Raw genomic sequence first — 26,213 nt, 5'->3', positions numbered from 1 at the left:
CAGCCTCGACCTGCTGGGCTCCGGCAATCCTTCCGCCTCAGCCTTCCAAGTAGCTGGAATTACAGGCATGCGCTACTATGCCCGGCTGATTTTTTTTGATTTATTGTAGAGATGAGGTCTCACCAAGTTGCCCAGGCGGGTCTCGAACCCGTGGGCTAATAGAATCCACTCACCTTGGCCTCCCAAAGTGATGGGATTACAGGCTGAGCCACCGAGCCCGGCCTAACCTGTGTTTTCAGTGGAGGCCACCAAACATGTTACTGTAATATCTGTGATCTGGGTCTTTTGTGGCCTGAAAGTACATTGCCAAGCACATAGCAAAAACTCAGTAAGTAAGTGAAATAATGGTAAGTGAATGAATCACTATAGCAACTGCCATATGACGATTTCTCAAACATAAGAAGCTATTCTATTCATGGTATCATTTTACTATGGCTATCACCTATTTGAAGCTTTGAAGTATCAAATCATGTACAAAGTACAAAGCCTTTCTCTGTTCCCTACTCCTACCCTTCAACTCAATTCTTACCTTAACATAAAGTTCGAGAATTAGGGAGAGTTTGAGAATTTTAAAAAACTGATATGGCCCCTGGTCCCCTTTCCAGATGCTCCAGAATGAACCTGCCAATTCCTCCCACTCTCTATTCCAGCTTCACTTGAACTGTGTTGCGTTCCATCAACACACTAGGCTATTTCAAGGCTTCATGACTTACTCAAGTTGTTCCCCCTGACTGGAATCTCCTGGTGAACACTGAGGGTAAGAAATGGGATAAGGCTCAGGGTTGAGGTAAAAAATGGAGTGGGAGTTGGCACCATGTTTCCGATAAACCACACAGAAGTAGGGTGCAAAGCTCTGAAAACATTCACCTCTCACCTAAGGCCTTTGTTGTTCTAGGCAACACAGTGCTTATTATCTGAGAATTTACTTCTATTTTCTAGTTTGAGGTAAAATATAATCCTTTGGTCTCAGCTCCAAACTTCACAGAAAATCTACAATTTTATCCTAATAAGGTAAATTATATTTTACAGAAACAATCAAACAATACAAAAATAAATTTCAAGTGAGATTGCTTTCATTGGGGTACAATTAGGGACAAAATAACTCTTCAGCATATCTGTTGTTCACTGTAAGCCTAAAATAGTTAAGCTAATTAAAAGTCACTAACATAAAATAAACCCTAACGGCTAAAAGGAAGTCAGTTTTTTTATGTTTTGTGGGGAGGTGGAGAGGATGAGTGGTTTGTTGTTATTTTTAGAGACGGTCTCATTCTGTCACCCAGGCTGGAGTCTAGTGGTATGACCATAGCTCCTTGTAACCTTGAACTCCTGGGCTCAAGCTATCCTCCTGCCGCAAACTCCTGAGCAGCTGATACTACAAGTACATACCACCACACCCAGCAAAGTTTTTTTTTTTTTTTAATGTTTTTTTAGAGACAGGATCTCCCTATGCTGCCCAGGCTTGTCTCAGATCCTGCCCTCTGGCAATCCTTCCACCTCAGCTTCCTGAGTAACTGGGATTACAGGAACAAGTCATGATTATTCTTAATTTAAAAAATTATAGCCGGGCTCGGTGGCTCAGCCTGTAATTCCACACTTTGGGCAGCCGAGATGAGTATATTGCCTGAGCCCACGGGTTCAAGACCCGCCTAGGCAACTTGGTGCGACCTCATCTCTACAACAAATCAAAAAATTAGCTGGGCGTGGGAGCGCGCGCCTGTAGTTCCAGCTACTTGGAAGGCTGAGGCGGAAGGATCGCTGGAGCCCAGCAGGTCGAGGTTGCGGTGGCCGGGAGCGGCCACTGCACTCCAGTCTGGGCGACAGAGTGAGACTCCAACTCAAAAAAATATATATTACCTTTGAGTGCATAAAGAATTTAAACTATGCCAAAAATATATCTACCATATATTTTCTCTAGAGAATTACTCTAAATGTTCCCAGAGGCTGGGAGTGAGGGAATTGGGAAGATGTTGGTCAAAGGATACAAAATATCAGTTATATAGAGGGAGTAAGTTCAAGACATCTATTTTATACTGTGGTGGCTTTAGTTAATACCAACTGAGTACTTAAAAATTGCTAAGATTTGAAGTGTTCTCACCACAAAAAATATGGTTATGCGTATGTTAAAATAGCTTGATTTAGACATCCTAAAATGTGTGTATGTATACATAATGTGCATCATAAGAATACACAACTTTTAATTGTCAGTTAAAAAAGAAAAAAATGGAGGGAGGGTGGGAAGGAGAGAGGGAGGGAGAAGAAAGAAATTATTATTATTCTTTTAATGTATATATTACATTTACTTTCTCCATTCATACATTGTTGGACACTTAGATGGATTCCACATCTTTGCTACTGTGCATAGTGTTGCACAACATAAACAGGGGAGTGAAGACAAGCCTTTGGTACATTGAGTTATTTTTCTTTGGATAAATACCTAGTAGTGGAATTGCTGGGCCATATAGTAGCCCTGCTTTTAGTTTTTTGAGAAATCTCTCTACTGTTTTCCATAATGGCTCTTCTAACTTCCATTTCTACCAGCAGTCTATGAGTCCACTAAGACGTCTAACATGATATCTCATTGTAGTTTGATTTATGTTACCTTGATGTTTAGTGATGTTGTACATTTTTTTCGTATACCTGTTGGCCATTTGTATATCTTCTTTTGAGAAACATCTGTTCATGTCCTTTGCACATTATTATTTTTATTTATTTTTTATGTACAGTTTTCTTCTTTTTTAACATATTTTTTATTTTAAAATTGTGGGGTACAGTTAAGGGTTAGGTATACAAATATGTATTGTGCAGGTACCCTTGTTGATGAGGTGTGCCCCCCCATCCCCAGACAGATATTGACTACCATTAATTCCACCTCCCTTCCCCTCCCTGCCCCCCAGTTTCCCACAACTGTCAATCCTTTTCTTATAGTATTACGATAGTTCAACCTCACTAGTCATCAAGGAGATGCAAACTAAAACTACACTGAGATACCACCTAACTCCAGTCAGAATGGCCATTATCAATAACAAAAAATAACAGATGCTGGAGAGGATGTGGTGAAAAGGGAACACTTCTACATTGTTGGTGGGAGTGTAACTAGTGCAGCCTCTATGGAAATCAGTGTGGCGATTCCTAAAAGCTCTAAGAATTGACCTTCCATATGACCCTGCAATCCCCCTACTGGGAATATACCCTGAAGAACTCAAATCACTCTATAAAAAAGATACCTGCACAGGTATGTTTATCGCAACATTGTTCACAATAGCAAGATCATGGAACCAACCATGGTGTCCATCAAAAGAGAACTGGATTTTTAAAATGTGGTACATATACAAAATGAAATATTACACAACCATAAAAAAGAACAAAATCATTAATTTCACAGCAACCTGGATGGAACTGGAGTTTATACTACTGAGTGATCTCTCACAGAAACAAAGATCTAAGTATCACATGTTCTCACTCATAAGTGGACCTTGAAAGAAATTATTTTAGATTAAAGTATCTACTTATTTGGAAAGACTATACAAAAATAGCCTGAGGGAGTTCAGAGAAAGCAGCTCTTAAAACATCAGGACTAGTCCCTGAGCTTTACAACAAATTTCTAACATCTCTCCCCTTCTGGGAATATACTCAGAGGAACTTAAATCACTCTACAAAAAAGATACCTGCACTCACATGTTTATTGAAGCACTATCTACAATTACAAAAACATGGAACTAACCAAACTGCCCCTCACAAATAGACTGGATTAAAAAAAAAATCCAGTAACAACCCAGGAAATTGACTCTGTCATAAGAAAACTACCTACAAAAAAAAAAGCCCTGGACGAACGACTTTCCAGCAAAATTCTACAAAATGTACAAAGAGGAACTGGCACCAATCCTGTTGAAAGTGTTCCAGGCAACTGAGACAGCTGGAGCTCTCTCCAAATCATTTTATGAAGTTAACATCACACTGATACCCAAACCGGATAAAGATCCAACAATAAAAGAGAACTACAGGTCAATATCTCTTATGAACAGAGATGCAAAAATCCTCAACAAGATTCTAGCAAATCGGATCCAAAAATGCATGTCAAAAATCATCCACCATGACTAAGTAGGCATCATCCCCAGGATGCAGGGCTGGTTCAACATTCACAAGACCCTAAATGTAATTAAATACATCAACATATGCAAAAACAAAAACCACATGATTATATCATTAGATGCAGAAAAAGTTTTTGATAAAATCCAGCCTCCCTTCTTCATAAAAACTCTCAAACACCTAGGTATATAAGGAACATACCTCAAAATAGTAAGTGCCAACTACAATAAACACACAGCTAGCATATTGCTAAATGGACACAAACTGGAAACATTTCCCCTGAAAACTGGAACAAACTGCCCACTCTCACCTGTCTTGTTCAACATTGTGTTGGGAGTCCTAGCTAGGGCAATTAGACAAGAGAAGGAAATCAGGGGTGTCCAAATAGGAAAAGAGGAAGCCAAGTTATCCCTCTTTGTTGATGATATGATCCTATATCTTGAAAATCCAAAAGTATCTGTCTAAAACCTCCTTGCACTGATAAAGGACTTTGGCAAAGTCTCAGGGTACAAAACAAATGTGCAAAAGACAGTTGCATTCTTATACACCAATAACAAGCAGGGAGAGAACCAAATAAAAAGTACAATCCCATTCACAATAGCCGCAAAAAAAAAAAAAAAGAAAGAAAGAAAAGAAATAGCTTGGCTTCTTCCTAACCAGAGAAATGAAATACCTTTACAATGAGAACAACAAAATACTGCTCAAAGATATTGAAGAAGACACAAACAAATGGAAAAATACTCCATGCTCATGGATAGGAAGAATCAACACTGTTAAGATGTCCATCCTACCAAAGGCAATCTACAGATTCAATGTAATACCCATTAAGTTACTAACATCATTCTTCTCAGACCTGCAAATGACAATACAGAAATTCATATGGAAACATAAATGACCACAAATAGCCATAACAATCCATAGCAAAAGAAACAAAGCAGGTGATATCACACTTCCAGACTTCAAACTTTACTATAAGGCTACAGTAATCAAAACAGCCTGGTATTGGTACAACTGGCATAGATATCAATGGAACGGGATAGAGATTCCAGAAGCAAAGTCTCAATTTCTCAATCAACTCATCTTTGACAAAGCCTCCAACAACAACCACTGGGGAGAGGAGAACCTATTCAGTAAATGGTGCTGGGAAAACTGGCTGATCACATGAAGAAGATTGAAACAGGACCCATACCTATCTTCATATACAAAAATTAACTCTAAATGGATCAAAGACCTAAATGTAAAACTTCAAACTATAAGAATCTTAGAAAATGCTGGAGACACACTTATGGAAATTGGAACTGGCAACCAATTCCTGAGCAGAGCCCTAAGTGCCCATACCATAAGAAATAAGATAGACAAGTGGGACCCCATCAAGATAACAAGCTTCTTCTAAGAAAAGGATCCATTAAGAGAGCAGGGAGACACCCCACAGAATGGGAAAAAATATTTGCCAACTATATATCTGACAAAGACCTAACATTTAGGATCTACAAGGAACTCAAATGTACCAAAAAGAAAAAAACAAACAGCCCCATTAAAAAGTGGGCAAAAGACATGAATAGACACTTCTCAAAATAATATATACAGGCAGCCAATAGACACATGAAAAGTGCTCACTCATCATCAGAGAAATGCAAATCAAAACCACATTGAGATACCACCTAATCCCAGTAAGAATGGCCATCAATAATAAAACAAACAACAGATGCTGGCAAGGATGCAGAGAAAAGGGAACGCTTCTACACTGCTGGTGGGAATGCAAACTAGCGCAGACTCTTTGGAAGACAGTTGGCGATATCTGAAAGAACTAGAAACTGACTTTCGATATGACCCAGCAATCCCCCTATTGGGAATATACCCGGAGGAACTTAAATCATTCTACAAAAAAGATAATTTCACACGCATGTTTGTTGCAGCTGTATTCACAAAGTAAAAACATGGAACCAACCATAATGCCCATCGAAGAAGACCGAATTTTTTAAATGTGGTACATATACACAGTGGAATATTACACAGCCATAAAGAAGGACAAACCATGAATTTCACAGCAACTTGGATGAATTTAGAGTCTATAATACTCAGTGATTTATCACAAAAATAAAGAACTGAGTACCATATGTTTTCACTCATAAGCAGACCCTGAACATTTACCATAATACTATAAGAAAGGGATTGGCAGTAGTGGGAAACTGCCAGGGGAGGGGAGGGCACATAACATCAATAAGGGTACCTGATCTCAAACCAGGCAAAGTAGAGACCAAAGGGAGGCCCAAACTTTATCTATATGATGACCACTTGTATGCCTACTCCTGAATTGCACTCCACATCTTTAAAATTAAATAAAGAAATAAAATCACATTAAAAAAAAGAACTTCTAGGCTGGGCACGATGGCTCACACACATAGTCCCAGCACTTTGGGAGGCTGAGGTTAGAGGATTGCCCGAGTTCATGGGTTTGAGACCAGCCTGGGAAACTTGGTGAGACCTCATCTCTACAATAAATAAATAAAAATTAGCCAGGCATGGTGGCGCATGCCTGTAGTTCCAGCTACTTAGAAGACCGAGGCTGAAGGATCACCTGAATCCAGCAGGTTGAGATTGCGGTGACTATGAGCGTGCCACTGCACTCCAGCCTGGGCAACAGAATGAGACTCCAACTCCAAAAGCAAAAACAAAAACAAAAAACAAAAACTTCTTAAATCCCTGAAAGGAAATTTACAATGTAAAAGAAAATTTCCATCTGGGCTAAATAGGCTTTCAAAAATTATAAATTCTTGAGATTTTACGTCATTCATATAAAATACAATCTACTGAGTGATCTTTAAAACTAACATGTATTTGACAGAAACCAAGGTTGTTTGGGGTTTATTTGTAACATTTTTATATTTCATTTTATGTTATTGTTTGACAATTGATTATCATTCCGATTTCACTGTGGTAATGTAGCCACACTTCAACCAATTTAGAATTTAAAATGTTGCCAAAAATCACAATTTTTACTTGGTTTTGGAGAATATTTACCATGTCACGGATGCACTGCACAACATCCCCCTCACAGCATCCATCATAGATAGAAGAAACAACTTCTACAAGGGAAGTAAGGTCCTTAAAGTTCATCTTGGGTAAGCTTTGACTGAGTGTAGCAACATTTCTGGAAACAGAATTTATAAGCCACTAAAGTAATTTAAACAGTAAGTAAAACAAGTGGGAGTTATTTGCTAATACCATATAAATAGCTCCAAAAGGCATTGAGACCCAATTACTTAAACCTTAGGCTGATATTTTGAGATACCCAGAGTTCTGGGTCTTAGGGGGGAAAAAAAAAGCCCTGAGAGATGTGCTCTTTTCCATAATTATTATAGCAAGAAACACTGTATAAGGACCACCCTTCCTATGGTGAGCCTATGGCAGGTAGAGATGATCCTTCACAGAACTCTCTTCTGATCTACTTGAAATCTCAAAATCTTTCTAAAGATACTGCTTTAGCAGCATTATTAATCGATTAAGGTGAGCACTGGCATTAAAATGTGGCCTTGCGAGTGCAGGGTTTTCTCCTCATCATTTAAGGTCAATGACAGATGGATGAGTAATGTCTAAAGCACTTAGGGGGATCTTAAAACCCTGGTTTGAAACTCCCAGACCAGTTAAGATTCCCAATGGACAAAAATGTGTCTCAGTACTAGCTCCCTTCTCTTTGGATCTATCTACCTCCCAAGTCTTCTCTCATCTCAACCTAAAGTCCTGTTTCTCCACTATCCATGTAGACTCAAACCCACCTCGAAATCCCAGGGGAACTAGGAAGAATCTTAACAAAAAGTCATCAATCATTTTTTTAAAATGGAACACAGACAAGAAAATGCAAGTGAAGGTATGCTTCATAGCTTGTATAAACTCACATAGAGTTTAAGACTTTGGGTCCAAATTTAAAATATGCCCCACAGACATTTTTTGAATAAGAAGACCATGTTTTTAAATACTGTGTGACAGGTGCTACCTGAAAAAGAAAGAAAAAAAATTCTGTTGAAACAAAAGCAAGATCTCACTATTCTCTTATTTTTTTTAATTGCATGTCAATCAAACTATTACAAAATTTGCTCAAAAACAGAAAATCCATGGATTTTTATTCTAGTAAACTTACATATCAAAAGAAATATGTATCTGTGGCACATTACAAAGGGGAGATTAGTCTTTCCAATGATTATATTGCACTTGGTAGAAAGGTGCATGGTGTCTCCCAGTAGGGCAGTATGCTGTGAGCTCGGCCAGTTCTGAGATAATTCCATTTTATTTGTAGCCACAAGAGGGCTTGTCAAAGATAAAAGATAAAATGTCATCTTTCCACCAAGCTCGGTGGCTCAGCCCGTAATCCCAGCACTTTGGGAGGTCGAGGCCAGTGGATTTCCTGAACCTGCGGGTTTGAGACCAGCCGGGACAACCTGGCGAGACCTCGTCTCTACAATAAATTTTTTAAAAATTAGCCAGGCGTGGTAGCGTGCACCTGTAGTTCCAGCTACTTGGAAGGCTGAGGCGGAAGGATTGCCAGAGCCCTGCAGGTCAATGCTGGGGTGGCCATGAGCATGCCACTGCATTTCAGCCTGAGCAACGGAGTGAGACTCCAACTCAAAAAAATAAATAAATAAAGTCATCTTTCACTCTGGGTATTCACTCACTAGAGCTTCCTTCCCATTTACAAAGAAAACAAAGCCAGAACGAAAATCCTGGGGAGGAGTGACTGTCTTTCAATTGTCTCTGGTAATGAGACTATTTAGATCAGCAGCTAGTGACCAATGTTTTGAAAAACAGTGAATGTGACAAGAAAATGTCACCTACAGTAAGTCAACCTTTTGCTTCAGTTTAATTTTAAGTGAGGATCTAGATCTGTGGTGTTGGGTGATTCCTTATCCTTTTCATGAAGCAAATGCCATACGCACCCTTGTCTGAAAGCAGTCGACTCTGTATTGCTCTTCACAACATGGTTTGGCCACCTCCTCAAAACGAGTAGCAACAGTCAGAAGTGTAGTGGCAAAGACAAAGGGGTACCTTCTGGCAACTTCATACATGTAGCTGTAAGAAAATGAAAACAGGAGAGAAGAAGGGAAAGGAAAGAAACAGGAAAAGAATGAACGGTAGACATGGGAAGGTGAGGGAGGGGACAAGAAGAGGCAAAGAAAAGATGGGAAGAGCCAGAACAAGTTGTAAAACTGAAGGTGAAAAATAAGAAGGCATTCCCATGATAGAAATCTTCAATGTCAGGCAACATTATTCAGTTCTAAGTATGAGTCCTTTAAAATCTGTATCCTTGAATTGCTAACTCCAAAGTAAGAAAGAAGATTGCAGGGTTTTGTCTTTTGGGGTTATTGTTTTGTTTTTGTTTAGTTTTGTTTTTTTGTGCAAAAGTCTTGCTCTGTTGCCCAGGCTGGAGTGCAGTGGCATGTTCACGACCATTGCAGCCTCAACCTGCTGGGCTCAGGCAATCCTTCTGCCTCAGCCTTTCAAGTAGCTGGAACTACAGATGTGTGCCACCATGCCCGGCTAATTTTTTTATTTATTGTAGGGATGAGGTCTCATCATGTTGCCCAACCTGGTCTTGAACCCATGAACTTAGACAATCCTCTCACCTCCGCCTCCCAAACTGAAGATTGCAGTTCTAATGCCAAGCACTGAGCTAGGCTATTCTTCCTCCACACTGCCAGGTGGTCAGCAGTTCTCCCTTTCACATTCAAGGAACAGCGATCTATACACACTCCATTCAAGATTTAGGGACCATATTTATTTATGTTCAAACAGACTTATGATTCAGCCTTCTAGAAAAAGTCTCTACTTCTGCATTGACTACAATATTAAAAACAGATTTTTTGCTAAACATTCAGTAATTTAGTGTCTGCCTGAGGTAAAACCACAACTTCCCATTGGGAAAAATATATTATTTCCTCCACTGTGCTTCCTAGCAAATTAACCCTATGCATACATCTTTGCTTGAGGGCTTATTACATTAGAAGATATCTTTCATTAATATAAGGTCTTGAAAGCAGGATCAACAAGGTATATTGAAACTTACTGAGACATCGGTTAAAAAAAAAAAACAGGGTCCATAATTTAATCACATTTATGTCCTCAACACTGAGCACAGAATCTGACACATAATACTTGTTGAAAGAATTAATCAATCAATCAATTAATCAGTCAACAAACCCAGCCATGTTCCTTTGAGATAGGTATTGAATTTAGCCAGAGAATAATTCTTTAATTAGATTATTTTTATGCTAAATTTACACTTACTGATTTAGAAAAGATTCTCTGTTATTTTTATAAGCCTGGCATTTTTCTTCAGGATCCCAGGTAGGGAAAGGAGGCAGAAATTCCACATCAGCTTTCTTGTTAAAGAAGAAACAGAGTCTTCTTTCAAAGTCAGCCTTACTGCAGCAATGTGAAAAATTATATTTTTGTGGCAGCCCCTCCATAGCACAAAATCTTTCCTGCAAAACATTATTCTTGACAACAGAAAAGGACAATTTTTAGTCAAGGTTAAAAAAAAAAAGATACTTCTGTATTTTCTGATAAAATAAGATGGGCACAATAGATGATTGATATTATCCTTTGGGGAAGAGATTGCAATTTTCCCAAAGCAATCTCTCTCTCTCTCTCTCTGTCTCTCTCTCTCTCTGTCTCTCTCTCTCTCTCTCTCTCTCTCTCTCTCTCTCTCTCTCTCTCCCTTCCCCCCATCCTCTCCCTCTCCCTCTCTCTTTCTTTCTTTCTTTCTTTTTCTTTCCCAGAGTCTCACTATGTTGTCTAGGCTAGATTTGAACCCCAGGGCTCAAGTAATCCTCTAGCTTCAGCATCCTGAGTAGCTGTGACAATAGGTGCACTCCAGGAGAACATCTTTACCCACACTCTAGACAGCCATTTCCACTTTGGGAACCATTCTCTGTTCTATATGACAAGACCCTTCAACCTCTTGCTTTTTCCTTGCTGCCTGTGTTTGTCTTCCCTCATAGATTTTCTCATCACCCAAGGTGACAATATATTGGTGTGTTAGTGTGTTGGGAAAATGTTTAGAAGTGGTATTTCATTGTATTTTTCCAGGCATGTAGATGGTGGCAGCCCCTCCATAGCACAAAATCTTTCCTACTTGGGGAGGCCCGAAAAAGGGGTGTGACCATAGAATACATATCGAGAGAGGCAGCCAAGGAAGGTACTTTTATACATCCGCATGCATTTTCGGGCTGTCAGCTTCCTCCTCTGCCTATATACATATGGCATACTGTATTAAAAGACATATGCTTACATCCTGCAACTCTTTCTGTGCATCATAATACACCAGGAAAGTACTTTATCCTAAGTACCAAAATTAGGCAAAATAAAATGACGTGCACACAATCTCTTTGTTTTTGTATTTTCAAGCCAGAAATTCCTTCAGTGTTGGCAAATAATCTTGTGCATTTAAGAAATGTAAGAAATTTACTTACAACTAATTTTGCACACTCTGGGAGTGTCCTGTCAGCCAGACATCTATCTCTGTATTCTTTCATGTCTTTTGTCAACATTTCCATTTCTTCAAAGGTTGCTTCCTGCACATATTGAGCAAATGCAATGATGGTGCTGCAACAGGGTACACAGATCATTTACAGAATTTCCACTTATGTCTAACAAAAACAGACACATCCTCACCAGTCTGAGAAAATTCTCTAAATGTGAAGGCTACACATTTTACAGCTTCTGGAAGTTCAATTGCCTCACATTAATTTTATAATGAATTTTGTATTTACTTTTTTGATATGGTTTCTGTTTAAGTAAATTACTTCTGAGCAGCATTAACATTTCTGGAATGTATCAGTTAAGATAATAATAAATATCACCATCACAATTAGCACAACTCACATGTATTCAACGTTCTCTTCTATATATTTCTGGGTACTGGTGAAGTAATCTGAAAAGCAAGGATATTTGGGTTATCACATATTCTGGTATTTTAACACTTCCCTAATAAATAACTATGTATGATATTTAAATATATGAGTATCAAATAAAACATCAATGGAAGAAAATAATTCAGCATATTAGGCAAGAAGGAAAGACATATGAACCAAATAGGAAATCTTAATTATAGCCAATTATGTGCTCAAGAAATATTCATCAAGTTGAATTTATTTGAATAAATCTTAAACTGACCAGACTTTAAAAATGTCATTAAAGGCTCCCCGTATGCTCATGTCAAATACAAGCATCACTTCCATGCTAAGTGTCTCTCATTTATGACTAGAAAAGGAATGTATAGATTAACTGATGGGCAGTGTAATGCCATGAGAGGCCGATGAGAGATGCCATAGTGTCCTGGTGGTCAGCATAGTTTATAGTGCTAGTCAGATGTAGATATTTAGGTCATTTCCAGACTTGCCTAAAATCATAGATTCACTCCCAATGAGCATACACTAATCAGAGCAGATTTTTGTGTGTTCACATAGACTACATTTATGGAGTCCTTTTATTTTTTGCAAAGTGTTGTGCTGAAAGTTACGAAGCAATTGAGAATGACTAAAATTTCTTCCTGCACCTCAGGTTCCTAAACATTCTCTGGTGGAAGTGATGATCTAATTTAAAATGGGGTTAAATTGGGAATGCTGTATGATCCTTAGGTAAGAAATAAAAAAGGATTATACAAGGAGTAGCATATGAGTTGAGCATGGAAAAACGTAAGAGATGCAGCTAGCAGAAAAATGAGGAGCCCTGTCTTTCTGTGTGGAGACAATGATGTGAATAAAGTCAGGAAGGTGAGAAACCTTGGTATGTATTTAGGGAGAGCCAATTTATTTTGATGAGAAAGTGGGTCAGAAAGAGGAACAATAGGACTTAAAATAGAAAGGGCTTATGTCCAGATTATGGGGGTCTTGCATATAAAACTGATGAATTTGGGCTTCAATTGGAAGTCATGGAGAACCATTTAAAATGTTTACTACTGGGTGTGGTGGCTTTGCCTGTAATTCCAGCACTTTGGGGAGGCTGAGAAGAGACGATTACCTGAGCTCAGGGGTTCAAAACCAGCCTGGGCAATTTGGTGAGACCCCATCTCTACAATTAATTACAAAAACTAGCCGGGCATGATGGTGTGCATCTGTAGTTCCAGCTACTTGAAAGGCTGAGGTGGAAGGAATGCCTAAAGCCAACAGGTTGAGGCTGCAGTGGCTGTGAGCAAATTACTGCACTACAGCCTGGGCGACAAGAGTGAGACTACAACTCAAAAAAAAAAAGAAAAAGAAAAAGAAAAGGAAAAGATAATGTTTACATAAGAGAGTAACACAGTCATTTCTATTCACTAAGAAATATCAGCCAGATGGTGATATATCTAAGATCCTGAGACCTCCCATAATGCCTCATAAATAGAATGTGACAAAAAACTATTTGTCAAATAAATGAATTGAAGACTGAATGGATGAGAAAAGGAAGAAGGACATTAGGAGACTTTTGCAATCATCTTAATGAGAAATCAGCAGGATTTGAATACTGGTAAGAGTCACAGAAATGAAAAGGAAAGCATAGATATAAAAAGTACTAAAAAAGACAAAAATCTAGTGTTTTGAAACAAGTGATTACAAAGGAAAAAGAAGAAGTACTCAAAAGTCTGGAGATGGTGGCTCTCATCTATAACCCCAGCACTTTGGAAGGTGGAGGCGAGAGGATTGCCAGAGTCCATGGATTGGAGACCAGCCTGGGCAACATGGCAAGACCTCATCTCTACAATAAGTCAAAAAATTAACTGGGTGTGATAGTGCATGCTTGTAGTCCCAGCTACTTAAAAGGCTGATGTAGAAGGATTGCCTAATCCCAGCAGGTCAAGGCTGCAGTGGCCGTGAGTATGCCACTGCACTCCAACCTGGGCAACAGAGTGAAATGCCAACTCAACAAAAACATTAAAAAATAAAACAGTAACCACTCTCTTTAAGTCTTGTGATTGGTCTTGGTCTCACTAGCAGGCACTGGAGGGGGTTGTCAAATTGAATAGACAACCCATACTGTCAGGGTTTCTGCCACTTTTAGGGCACCTTTTTTTAAGTTGCAGTAAGGTAACTAGGCCAGAAGGATCACACAAAGACAATTTCTCTGGAGAGATGTTGTTCAAAGTTTCCCCTTTGGATAGAGGAAATAGAAAAGTCATCCCACCTTGCAGGCTGAGACTGTCGTGGCTAGGCTTGGGAGGGATTTTACAAATGGTACAGTTCAAAGATAAAGCGAGGTTCTGCATACCCTAAAGATTTTTACCACATAACTGGAAAATATGTTGGACAACCAAAGGTTCCAACTCTATTGCTCCACTGTTACCATAAACTATACACATGTACAAGAAGTACTAGTATTTTAAAATCCAAATTGTATATCTCAACAACACTTTTTAATCCGTCCATAGATTGTTGATCATTTCTAGGTGTGATAACTCTCTCTGCATATAGACTAGGTAATAAGACCACCAAAATATGAATACTGGAAAGATTTGGGCTAACTGGTCAGTTTATATAAAGGTTTGGGATAACTGGTCAGTTTATATAAAGTTTGGGATAGCTGACCAGTTTATATAAATTAATGAGAGGAGGAGAAAGTGAAGAATTAAATTGAAATAAAACAAGGTTAAAAATAGAAAATATCCTAATTTGGTTATGCCTTAGATGAAATACAAGTAAATGTCTTACCTACATCCTGAGGCTTTGCAGGCAGGGTTAGGGATTCAGTCACAAAGAACAAGAAAAAAACAAAACCTGTAAGTTTTAACTGTTTCATTGTTTTTTTTAGAAGACACTTTCACAAAAGAAAGTAATGTGGCTGAAGAAAATCTAGCTTTTATATCATTCTTTGACATTTGTAGTAAAAAGGTAACTTGTTTACTCTGTTTCTGAAAGACTGTATATTTGATTCTTATTTGATGACCTCCAGAATTTCTTGCTAATTTTTAACTAGGAAAAATTTGTCTCTCAATTTCACTGGAAAAATCTATTGAGTTGGAACAAAAGTCCACAAGCTATGCACAATGCCTAATCAAATAGACAACCCTCCCCAAAAAAATCTTGAAATACTGCAAATGTCAAAAGAAAAAGGACTAGAATAGATATGATTCAGCAATCTCTCTTCTGGGTTTATACCCAAAGAAAATGATACCAGTATCTCAAAGAGATATTTGTACTCCTATGTTCATTGCAGAATTTTAATAATCAAGATATGGAAACACAGTCAGTCAACATATGAATGGATAAAGAAATTTGCATTATATATACACACATATATATATTTGCATTATATATATACACATATATAATACACACACACACACACACACACACGACAGAATTCAACCTTAAAAAAGAAAAATTATGCCATTTGAAACAACATGGGTGAGCCTATAGAATTTCATGTTAAGTGAAATAAACTAGACACAAAAAGAAAAATACTACATAATCTCACTTATATGTAAAATCTTAAAAAGTTTGGCTGGGCTCGGTGGCTCAGCCTGTAATCTCACACCTTGGGAGGCGGAGGTGAGTGGATTGCCTGAGCCCACGAGTTCAAGACCCGCCTGGGCAACTTGGTGAGACCTCAACTCTACAATAAATCAAAATAAAATTAGCCGGATGTGGTAATGCGTGCCTGTAATTCCAGCTACTTGGAAGGCTGAGGCGGAAGGATCACCGGAGCCCAGCAGGTCGAGGCTGCGGTGGCCGGGAGCGGCCACTGAGCTCCAGTCTGGGCGAGAGAGTGAGACTCCAGTTCAAAAAAAAAAAAAAGTTTGAATGCAGAAAGTAAAATGGTGGTTACCAGGGATGAGAGGTATGGAAAATGAGAAGATGTTTGCCAAAAAATAAGAAGTTTCAGTTTTATATGATGAATAAGTTCTAGAAATCTAATGAACAGTACAGGGACTATAGTTAGTATTGCTGCATTTTATATTTGAAATTTGCTAAGAGATTAAGTCTCAAGTATTTTCACCACATGGAAATAAAAAGTAACTATGTGAAGAGATATATATGTTAATTAGCTTGACAATAATACTCAGGCCACTATGTATATGTATATCAAAACATTACATTGTACACCTTAAATATGTATACATAATTGTTATTTAAACTTTTTTAAAAATAAAAAGAATTTTGAAAGATGATGGAAGCCAATGGGAATTTGACAATTAAAATTAATATTGACAAAAATAATTACAACACATTAAATTTTTTACAAAGAATTCATGATTCCATACCAATACAAAAATTAAATTAAAATTAAAATGTGAGAAGAAAGATTTCTTCTTTACAGAAGAATGCCAAATAAAAAACATGGTTAGAAATAAAATATAAACATTTGTAGCTACCATAAATAACTAAATAACTGATTTAGGCAAGTTTCATGAATGCATGCTAAAGTCCCTGTTGAAAAATTATTAGGCAATAGCCTATTTATAGTTTTCAAGTATCACTTCGGCCAGGCTCAAGCCTGTAATTCCAGCACTTTGGAAAATCAAGGTGAGAGGATTGCCTGAACTGAGAGGTTCAAGACCAGGCTGAGCAATTTGGCAAGATCTCCACTCTACAATAAATTTTTTTAAAAAAATTAGCCAGGCATGGTAGTACGTGCTGGTAGTTCCAGCTCCTTAAAGGCTGATGCAGAAGGATTGCCTGAGCCCAGCAGGTTGAGGCTGTGGTGGCCGTGAGCATGCCACTGCTCTCCAGCCTGGGTGATAGAGTGAGACTCCAACTCAAAAATAAAAATAAAAATTTTAAAGTATTGCTTCACAGATCACTTATTAATTTCAAAACTTAAAAGACACCTTTGCAGGTGAACACATAAACAGTGGCATAGTCACTCTGTGGGTTATTTTTCTTTAAGACTAATGAATAGAAAAAATAGGTAGTAACGGGGAAATATTTACTATGTGACATATGGAGAGAGAGCAGAATCTAAAATTTTATGCTATGTGTGGAAAATGGCAAGGGTGAACAAACCCATTTAACCAAAGAAAGAGGGAGAGAAAGAAGCAAGAGACAGTGAGATTGAGAGATCCATTTTGTCTACAAACTGAGAATTAAACAACTGTGTGGTCAGCATCTTTGGTTACAGTTGGCAAATGATATTGATTGTTCTGATTGCTCATTGTTGCCTCTGTTCTAATTGGCTTTTTGTCAGAGGGTTAAAAAAAAGTGTTGCTAGGTATATTCAGTTATTAGAAACCAATCTGCTTTTTATTTTCTTCTCAAATATTTTACTTCTTATTTTCAATCACTGGTTCACACATGGCAGCTATAAGAAAATGACTCCAATTCATCCATTTCACAAATTTAGCCTTTTCTTTCATTAATAAATATGTGATATATTTTATAACCATATGAAGTAAAATAGCAGTTTGTACCCAGTTAGAAATATATCTAAACTAGTTTTTTTCCTTGTCACTTTATATTTGTCTGGAATTATCTAATGGCTAACTCCCTTATTAGTGAGCTGTATATTTTGAAACTTGCTCAGTTAAATATGCCTAACAAATTTTACTTCAATAATATAGATGCCATAGATATATATCCAGACACCAGGAAAAAAAAAAAAAACGGAGAGGAAGCCAGTTAGCACTATATTCAAAAGTTTGAGAAAAACCTAGAAACTATAAAACATATGGGATCAAATATAAATATACATAATAAATATTTATATGCATATAAATATAAAAACAGACTGACTGTGGTGGCTCAAGCCTGTATGTAATCCCAGCACTTTGGGAGGCCAAGGTGAGAGTATTGCCTGAGCCCACAAGTTCGAGACCAGCCTGGGCAAGTTGGCGAGACCTTATCTCTATAATAAATCAAAAACCAACCAGGAGTGGTAGCATGCGCCTGTATTTGCAGCTACTTGGAAGGCTGAGGCAGAAGGATTGCCTGAGCCCAGCAGGTCTTTGCTGGGGTGGCTGTGAGCATGCCACTGCACTCCAGTCTAGGTGACAGAGTGAGACTCCAACTCAAAAATAAAAATGAAAACATACGGGATCAAGCTGATGAGGGAAATAGATACCTGGGAACTTCAGCTCAAAACATGGAAGATGGTGCCAGTTCTTCCCAAGAGTATTATTCCAGAGATGTTACAAGGCTGAAGAATATAAAGAGCAGATATGAGTCGTGGGAAAATAATCAAGAGAATAAACTAAACATCTACATTTTGAACCACTAAATTAGAACAGGACATCACTTCTTCCTTGCTTTCTCTACCACCACACACATATATAAACATAAATACTTGGGTAATGGTAGTTGATACCTTTTATATCTAGGAAAAAACCCCAAAATGACTCTTAGCTAAAAGTAGACCTATAGAGAAAGACTTGTTTATCTGGAAGGTGAGATATGGGGGCATGAGTGAGGAAGCAAGACCAAGAAGGGAGAAAGGTCAATAAGGCAGGTGTTAATGAGAACAGTAATAGTGTAGACAGCCAAGGTGTGATCCTGTTGGGGACCGTCTGAGAAGAGTAAGATGCCTAGAATTGTTCTAACAGAGGATTGGAAAGTTGGATCATTATTTCACTGACTGGAGTATACATGAGGAAGAAAAAGAATCATTCATAATCATTCATAGTTCAAGAGAAAGCAAGGCTACTGGAGAGAGGGACTGTGCAAAGTAGCACTACCAGATGATAATATATACATTCTAAAAACATCCTAAAAGTTAAAACAGTGTTATATTAACAATTAGGAGACAGATACAACAAAATAAAAGTCTAAACGTTGATTCAAATTTTAGTCTCTCTGTACAATCGGATAATCCCTAATAGGCCAGAGATCCAAAAGTAAAAAAGAAATCACAAAAATACTAAAAGAAACAATTGACTCAGGTGGCGGGGGGAACCTTCCTAATAATGATGCAAAATAAATTCAACTGCATTAAGAAACACAAAAAAAGTACTACCCAAAAAGTCAAAGCACAAAGGAAAAACTGAGAAAAAATATCTGCAACCTATATCATAATATACAAAGGGCACCTAAAAATCTGAGGGAACAAAAAAAGACCAACAATCTCCTAAAAAGATAGTCAAATGATACTGCAGAGAAGGGGGAAAAAGTGCACAAAGGGGGGAAAATGGGCCTTAACATTAAAAAAAAAATGCACATTATAGGAGGAATGCATATCTAAACAACACCGTGGCACCATTTTTTACCTATCTAACTGACTAATATCTAAAAGTTTGACAACATACTGAGAAAATAAAAGGCAGATAAATAGGTTCTTTTGTCTATTGCTGGTGGGAATGCAAATCTATCCCTACAGAAGGAGATTTGGCAACATTTTTTTTTCAATCTTCTCAAACTCATTTTATCTTCACACTGTTGGAGCTAGTATTGCAGCTTCCTTGGCACAGCCTCCTGCATAGAGGTCCTCTCTTCTGCATAGTTTCTTCACAGAGAGAGAGAGACACACATCATCATAATATCATTTCTCATTTAAGAGATCAAAGGTCAAAAACTTAGAGCAAAAATTTGGGAACTGAGACTGGGATACGAGTTTCTCTTCCATAGTTTGCACAAAAGTAAGATTATTTCTGCTTTATGAAATAAAAATTGGCCAGGCACAGTGGCTCACACCTGTAATCCCAGCACTTTGGGAGGCTGAGGTAAGAAGATTGCTTGAACCCAGGAGTTCGACATCTGCTGGAGAAACAAAGCAAAAACCTCACCTCTACAAAAAAAATAAAAAGTAAAAAAGTTAGCTGGGTGTGGTGGCGCTCACCTGTAGTCCCAGCTACTCAGGAGGCTGAGGCAGAGGGATCACCTGAGTTCAGGAGGTCGAGCCTGCAGTGAGCCATGATCATGACACTGCACTCCAGATTGAGAGACAGAGTGAGATCGAGATCCTGACTCATTCAAAAAAAGGAAGAATAAGACAAATTTGAAGTAAACCAGTCTGGTATTGAACTATGGCTCAATAGTGATACTGCTGGTCAACTTTGTTGGCAATATCTTTAAAAATATGCTTTTGTCCTTTGAGCCCAACACTCCTCTAATAAGTACCTATACTAAAATTATCCTAATATTAACAAGGTTAATTACTGTGGCATTATTTGCAATAGCAAAATATTGGAAATAATACAAATGTCCATCAATATAAGACCTATTGATTATACTGTAACATATCTACACAAAGGAATTCTATGAAGCCGTTAAAATTTTTTGAGGAAAAAACTTATGCATAATATGTAGTGACCTCTAAGATTATATATATATATAAATCTTTAAATATATATACATATAAATTTTTTTTTTTTGAATTGGAGTCTCACTCCGTCATCTAGGCTGGAGTCCAGTGGCACACTCATGGCCAATCCAGTGATGACCTACTGGGTGCCAATGATCCTTCCACCTCAGCCTTCCAAGTAGCTGGAACTACAGATGTGCACTACCACGCCTGGCAAATTTTGGATTTATTGTAGAGACAGGGGCGTCTCACCAAGTTGCCCAGGCTGGTCTTGAACCCGTGGGCTCAGGCAATCCATGAGCCTTGGTCTCCCAAAGTACTGGGATTACAGGCTGAGCTACCAAGCCTGGCCTCAAGATTATATTTTAAGTGAAAAAGCAAGGTATCAAACAATACATGCCATAGGCAACTTTGTGTAATAAAGACAGAATGACATATTAGGAATATTTTATACGTATACTTAGATTTTTTTATTTTAAGAATATAGGGCACAATTCAGGATTAGATATACAAATGGCCATTGTACAGGTAAAGTTTGGGCCTCACTTTGGTCCCCAATTCACCTGGTTTGAGATCAGGTACACTTATTGATGAGGTGTGCTCCCCCCAACTTAGACTTTTAAAGTAACAGTATGTGTATATCAAGAACTAAAAAACGTTATTCTCTATCAGAGGAAAGAGGGCAGAAAGGATAGAAATAGAAGTGAGACTTTTTTTAAAGAGACTTTGGTATAGTTTGGCTTTTGAATCATATATTATACTATTGTTAAAAAAATCAAATAAATCCAAAAGAAACAGAAAAGCAATTTGAAAACAAACAGAAACATATGACCCTAGCTAGCTGCTCAGTGAGTTTATGATAGAAGCATAGAGGAATAAAACTATTTTAAATAACTTTGGAGCACAGTATCGTGACTGTAAATTTTTAGTTAAATATGTTTTCAGAAAAAAACAGAGCTGCAAATAAATCTCTTTTACTTACAAATAATAATTGTGCACATTTATGGAGTATAGCGTGAAGCTTTAACATCTATATTATAGAATAAGTAAGTTAAGCTAACTAAATCCATTTCCTCATATACTTATCAATTTTTATAGTGAAAACATTTGAAAATAACATTTGAAAATTTTTATAGTGTAAACATTTGAAAAAGTAAGAAACAGTATGAGGTTGACCCACCACTGTTAGTAATATTCAAATATGCAATACATTATTATGAACTATAGTAACCTTGCTGTGCAACAGATCTCAAAAACTCTTCCTCATGACTAACTGAAACTTTGCTCCCACTCATCCACCTCTGACCTTTGGTCACCACCATTCTATGAGTCTGGTTTTTTAAAGATGTTACAGGTAATAGAGATCATGCAGAATTTATCTCTCTACACATGGCTTATTTCTTTTCTTTTCTTTTCTTTTCTTTTCTTGACAGTTTCAGTATCAATATGCCTTTATTTATTCATTGTATTTTCCCAGGGAAAGGAGAAGGGAAGAGAAAAAGAATCAGCATGTGTATTACAAAATGTTTAGAAAATGGGGAAGAAGGTATCTGGCACAGAAAAATCAACCATCAAATAAACACACCCCAGTGACTGGGTCACCATAGCCCAAAGGGGCTCAGTCTTCTGCAGTTCAGGAACGAGGAGAAGGAATCAGGAAAAGACAGACAGGTACAGCCTTCCCTATCCTCCCTCCCTCACCCCTTCCCTTCCCATAAATTCAAGATTTCACTCAAAGGTTTGGTTTCTAGCAATAAATATGGAGTTATATGTGTCCATCTCCTATTAAAAATCTTGTGACCACTTTATTATAATTTTCTTGCACCTGAATAAAAGTTCCTAAGTGACTTGGTTAAACATTCATATTCCCTTTCTTGGCTTCCTGAACATACTTTCTTTTTCTTTTCTTTTTTTTTTTTTTTGAAGATGTGGGATACAATTCAAAGTTAGGTACATAAGTGGTCATGATACAGGTTAAGTGTAGGTACCCTTATTGATGCTATGTGCCCCTCTCTCTCGTGGCAGTGCCCCACTACAGTCAATTCCTTTCTTCTAGTATTATGGTAAAGGTTCAGAGTCTGTTTATGAGTGAGACTATGTGGTACTCAGATCTTTGCTTCTATGATAGATCACTGAATATTATAGACTCTAATTCCATCCAAGTTGTTGTGAAGTTCATAATTTTGTTTTTCTTGATGGCTGCATAATGTTCCATCATGTATATGTACCACATTTTTTTATCCAGTCCACTTTCGATGTGCAACACGGTTGGTTCCATGTTTTTGCTATTGTGAATAATGCTGCAATAAACATGTGTGTGTAGGTATCTTTTTTTTTGTATATTCCCAGAAGATGAATTGTTGCTGACCCCACTTTCCACACGGAAAGACCTCAATTGCTTCTCTCTACTTTAGGATTTCAGATTAAGTAGGCTTGATCCTTCCAAAATACAGCAGTGCCGTAAGTGTTTGGCATGAATAACATCAAGATATGATCTTGACTTAGGAGTCTGGGAACAAGGGATGGAAGGTTTCTAGCTTCTTTAAGATTTTTGCATAAGTTATTTAAGAGTTGTACAGAAACCACAAGAATTAAATACATATGTAGGTGGGTGTACGGGTTTCCTTTTAGGAAGAATGGAAAAGAGGGGAGGGTAGCTGACAAGTGTTTAAGACAGAAGATCTGGCCCAAAATAGGAAATAAGAACACAATAGGGATAAGAACACAAAAGAAAGGATGGTTCAAGACTCTCACTTTGAGAAGAGGGTCCCCACAAACTAATGTTTCAGATCCTTTTGCCAGGTGCAGAGCCTTCTGGTAAAGATGCCATGGCTATTTTTTTCTCAATACACAGTTAGTAAACAATAAAATCCCAAAAGAACATGGAGGAAGATCAACACAAACATTATATTTACACAAGCTAGGCCACCTAGCAATCACCAACTCAGTGAAGTCCTACAAAGTCCAGACAAATACAATAACCAAAGAGAGCAGCATTTATGGGACACAAGAACCGGGGATCAGACACACACCGCCCAATGCATTCTTATTCTACTTGTCCCGTTTCCGCACCATGAGGTGCATTTGCAGTGATCTCACAGCATGTAAACGAAACTCCTTTTTTCTCCATTAGCTACCACGCCACTATTCATCATTACTACAGCAGGGCAGGACACTGGCTCTGGGAACCCACAAAGAGGACCTTGTTTATGACTTTCCCTGACACCCAAGAATTTGGAGAGGTTAAGGATTTTAGTCCTTGCATCATTTCTCCATGCCTTGACAGAACAGAATGACTACAGGGGTGTTGGTCTTTTTTGTTTTTAAGGCATTTGTTAGCATTTAAGAACCTTCCTCCATGTGGCTTCAAGTCGCCAGGACACAGGTTCCCCCGACAACCTTAATCTTATCCTCAGCTCTTCTGATGAAGAATTTGGCCTTCACGATGACAGGCTACTTTGGGAGCTTTCCCTTTCCCAGAACTTTGTAGTAGCCCAATCACATCACATCATGGGAGCAACTCCAGTCTTGTTTTTAGCAGCATTCACCCTTGTCTGCTCACTGAACAAAGTCCACAATTTATCAAGGTTGGCAGCTGGGCAGAAGCTCTTGTTCCTCTTTAAATGGTAATACCTCATACCAACTTTCCCAAAGTATCCTGGGTGATATTTGTCTAAATTGATTCTGTGGTGATGCTAGCCACAGCATCACCACAGCCTCCCTGGTGCTTTCGGTGCTTGCTAATGTGGCCATGGCCGTGGCTCACGTGACCCTGAGGTTTCCGGGTCTTCCTCAGTCTGAATGGCATGGTGGCAGCCGAAATGAAAGACAGGGATGTTGGTCTTAAAACTTATCCTTTCCAGCCAGGCACAGTGGCTCAACCTGCAATCCCAGCAATTTGGGAGGCCAAGGCAAGAAGATTGCCTGAGCTGGGGGGTTCGAGACCAGTCTGGGCAACTTGGTGAGACTTCGTCTCTACAATAAATCATAAAAACTAGCTGGGCATGGTGGCATGCATCTGTAGTTCCAAATACTTGGAAGGCTGAGGCAGAAGGATTACCTAAGCCCAGCAGGTTGAGGCTGCAGTGGCTGTGAGCATGCCACTCCACTCCAGCCAGGGTGACAAAGAATGAGACTCCAGCTCAAAAAAAACAAAAAACTTATCCTTTCCGATGCACATGTTTTACAAATGAAAGCCCACCCATACACACTCACGCTGTCCTACGGGGTAGGCCTAGCCTAATCTGGAGAAGGATGAATCTGATATGTCAAGCATGTCCTGTGCCTTAGGAGTAGAAAACCTCACCTAACCTTGACTTCCTATCTGAGTCTCTCACCTGGCCCAGCCTCTCTTAACCTCCCTGCACAACCTTTTCCTGTTGAGACCAATTTCCAGTCTTCCAGCAGAAGGTAATCAAGCCATGAGGCAACCCAATTAAAACCTAGTCTCTCGTGAAACATGCTCAAAGCAGAGCAGATTTCAGGAGAACACTGCGGCAAAAGAGCCAACTCTAATCAGCAAAAACAAGGTCGTTCAGTAGGCTGTGACCCGGTTGTTCTCCACAGTGACAAAAACAACAATAAAAAGTACTCCTGCTGTGTAGACCAGGAGCTGCCCCCGACAATGTATCACTGACATTGCTTGTGTTCCTGAGAACACAGTGCAGGGATGAGGGCCTTGGATCAAAATATGCAAAAATACTAAGCTAGAATATTTACATTAAGAAAGAAAAGTTGATAGAAACTGCCTTTCCATGTGACCTAGCAATCACCCTATTGAGAATATACCCGGAGGAATTCAAATCATTCTGTAAAAAAAGATACCTGCACGCAGGTATCTATTCACAATAGCAAAAACATGGAACCAACTGTGCTGCCTATCAAAGCTGGACTGGATTTAAAAAATGTGGTACATGTACACAATGGAATATTATGTAGCCATAAAGAAGGACAAACATATGAACTTCGCAGCAACTTGGCTGGATTTAAGAGTCGATCATACTCAGTGATCTATCACAGAGTGAGTGAGTATCATATGTTCTCACTCATAAGTGGACCTTGAACAATTATATCATAATACTATAAGAAAGGGATTGGCAGTAGTGGGAAACTGCCAGTGGAGGGGGGGTGGGATTGGCAGTTGAGGGAAACTGCCAGGAGAGGGAGGGGCACACCTCATCAACAAGGGTACCTACGTAATGAACATTTGTATGCCGAACCCTGAATTGTACCCATCTATAAAATAAAATAATAAAATGAAATAAAATACAGAAAAAAAAGTTGAAATGCACACACTACATCACTCACATACAACTAGTGCCACGGACATCCTGAAGAGAATAGAACCCAAGGTGCAGTTATCCAAGGGAGCAAATAAATAAAACCATTATTGGCCTGGAGTGGGGAGAGAGTCAAAGTAGGAGCAGCCAGTAGCAGCTGTTCCCCAGCCACACTGTCTGCCTGGCGTCACTACCCATTGCTTGGGACAGTTGCCCCACCCTATCCCATCAGTGAATACGGGGATCCAGAATGTGAAAAAGCCCTGCCTTTCTCCTGAGACTCACCTCCCATGGGTCATAGTGGTTTTGAGTCTGTTAATCTGGTCTTTTACTGCATGGTTTCAATGTGGCATGGGAATTATTCTTACACACCCTTTTTTGAAAATTTATTTTATTTTAAAGATGTGAGGTACAACTCAGGATTAGGTATACAAGTGGTCATGGTGCAGGTAACGTTTGGGCCTCCCTTTGGTCCCCATTTTGCCTGGTTTGAGATCAGGTTCCCTTATTTTTTTATTTATTATTTATTTTATTTTTTATTTTTGTTTGTTTTTTTTGAGTTACAGTCTCACTCAATCACCCAGACTGGAGTGCAGTGGCCGCTCCCGGCCACTGAAGCCTCAACCTGCTGGGCTCCGGCGATCGTTC

At 38.6% G+C, this 26,213-nt stretch overlaps 1 protein-coding gene and 1 pseudogene across 1 annotated transcript in view; both read right to left on the bottom strand.

The window, feature by feature from the left end:
* AFM (afamin) overlaps nt 1-14,893 on the bottom strand; it is a 35,884-nt gene extending 20,991 nt beyond the window's left edge. The window contains exons 1-7 of the mRNA XM_008052933.1: nt 14,766-14,893; nt 11,965-12,013; nt 11,553-11,685; nt 10,366-10,577; nt 9,018-9,150; nt 7,983-8,080; nt 7,108-7,237 (exon numbers count right to left, since the gene is read on the bottom strand). Coding sequence (XP_008051124.1) covers nt 7,108-7,237; nt 7,983-8,080; nt 9,018-9,150; nt 10,366-10,577; nt 11,553-11,685; nt 11,965-12,013; nt 14,766-14,853 — 843 coding nt within the window. The 5' untranslated portion in view covers nt 14,854-14,893. The remainder of the gene's footprint in view (nt 1-7,107; nt 7,238-7,982; nt 8,081-9,017; nt 9,151-10,365; nt 10,578-11,552; nt 11,686-11,964; nt 12,014-14,765) is intronic.
* Nucleotides 14,894-23,652: 8,759 nt separating this feature from the next.
* On the bottom strand, nt 23,653-24,094 carry LOC110595190 (annotated as a pseudogene).
* Nucleotides 24,095-26,213: the final 2,119 nt, after the last annotated feature.

The sequence above is a fragment of the Carlito syrichta genome, unplaced genomic scaffold (assembly GCF_000164805.1).
Source record: "Carlito syrichta isolate Samal-C Ts95f unplaced genomic scaffold, Tarsius_syrichta-2.0.1 Scaffold287690, whole genome shotgun sequence".
NCBI classification, from domain to species: domain Eukaryota; kingdom Metazoa; phylum Chordata; class Mammalia; order Primates; family Tarsiidae; genus Carlito; species Carlito syrichta.
The sequence above is the reverse complement of the archived record's forward strand: the minus strand, read 5'-3'. Positions and strand labels throughout refer to the sequence as shown.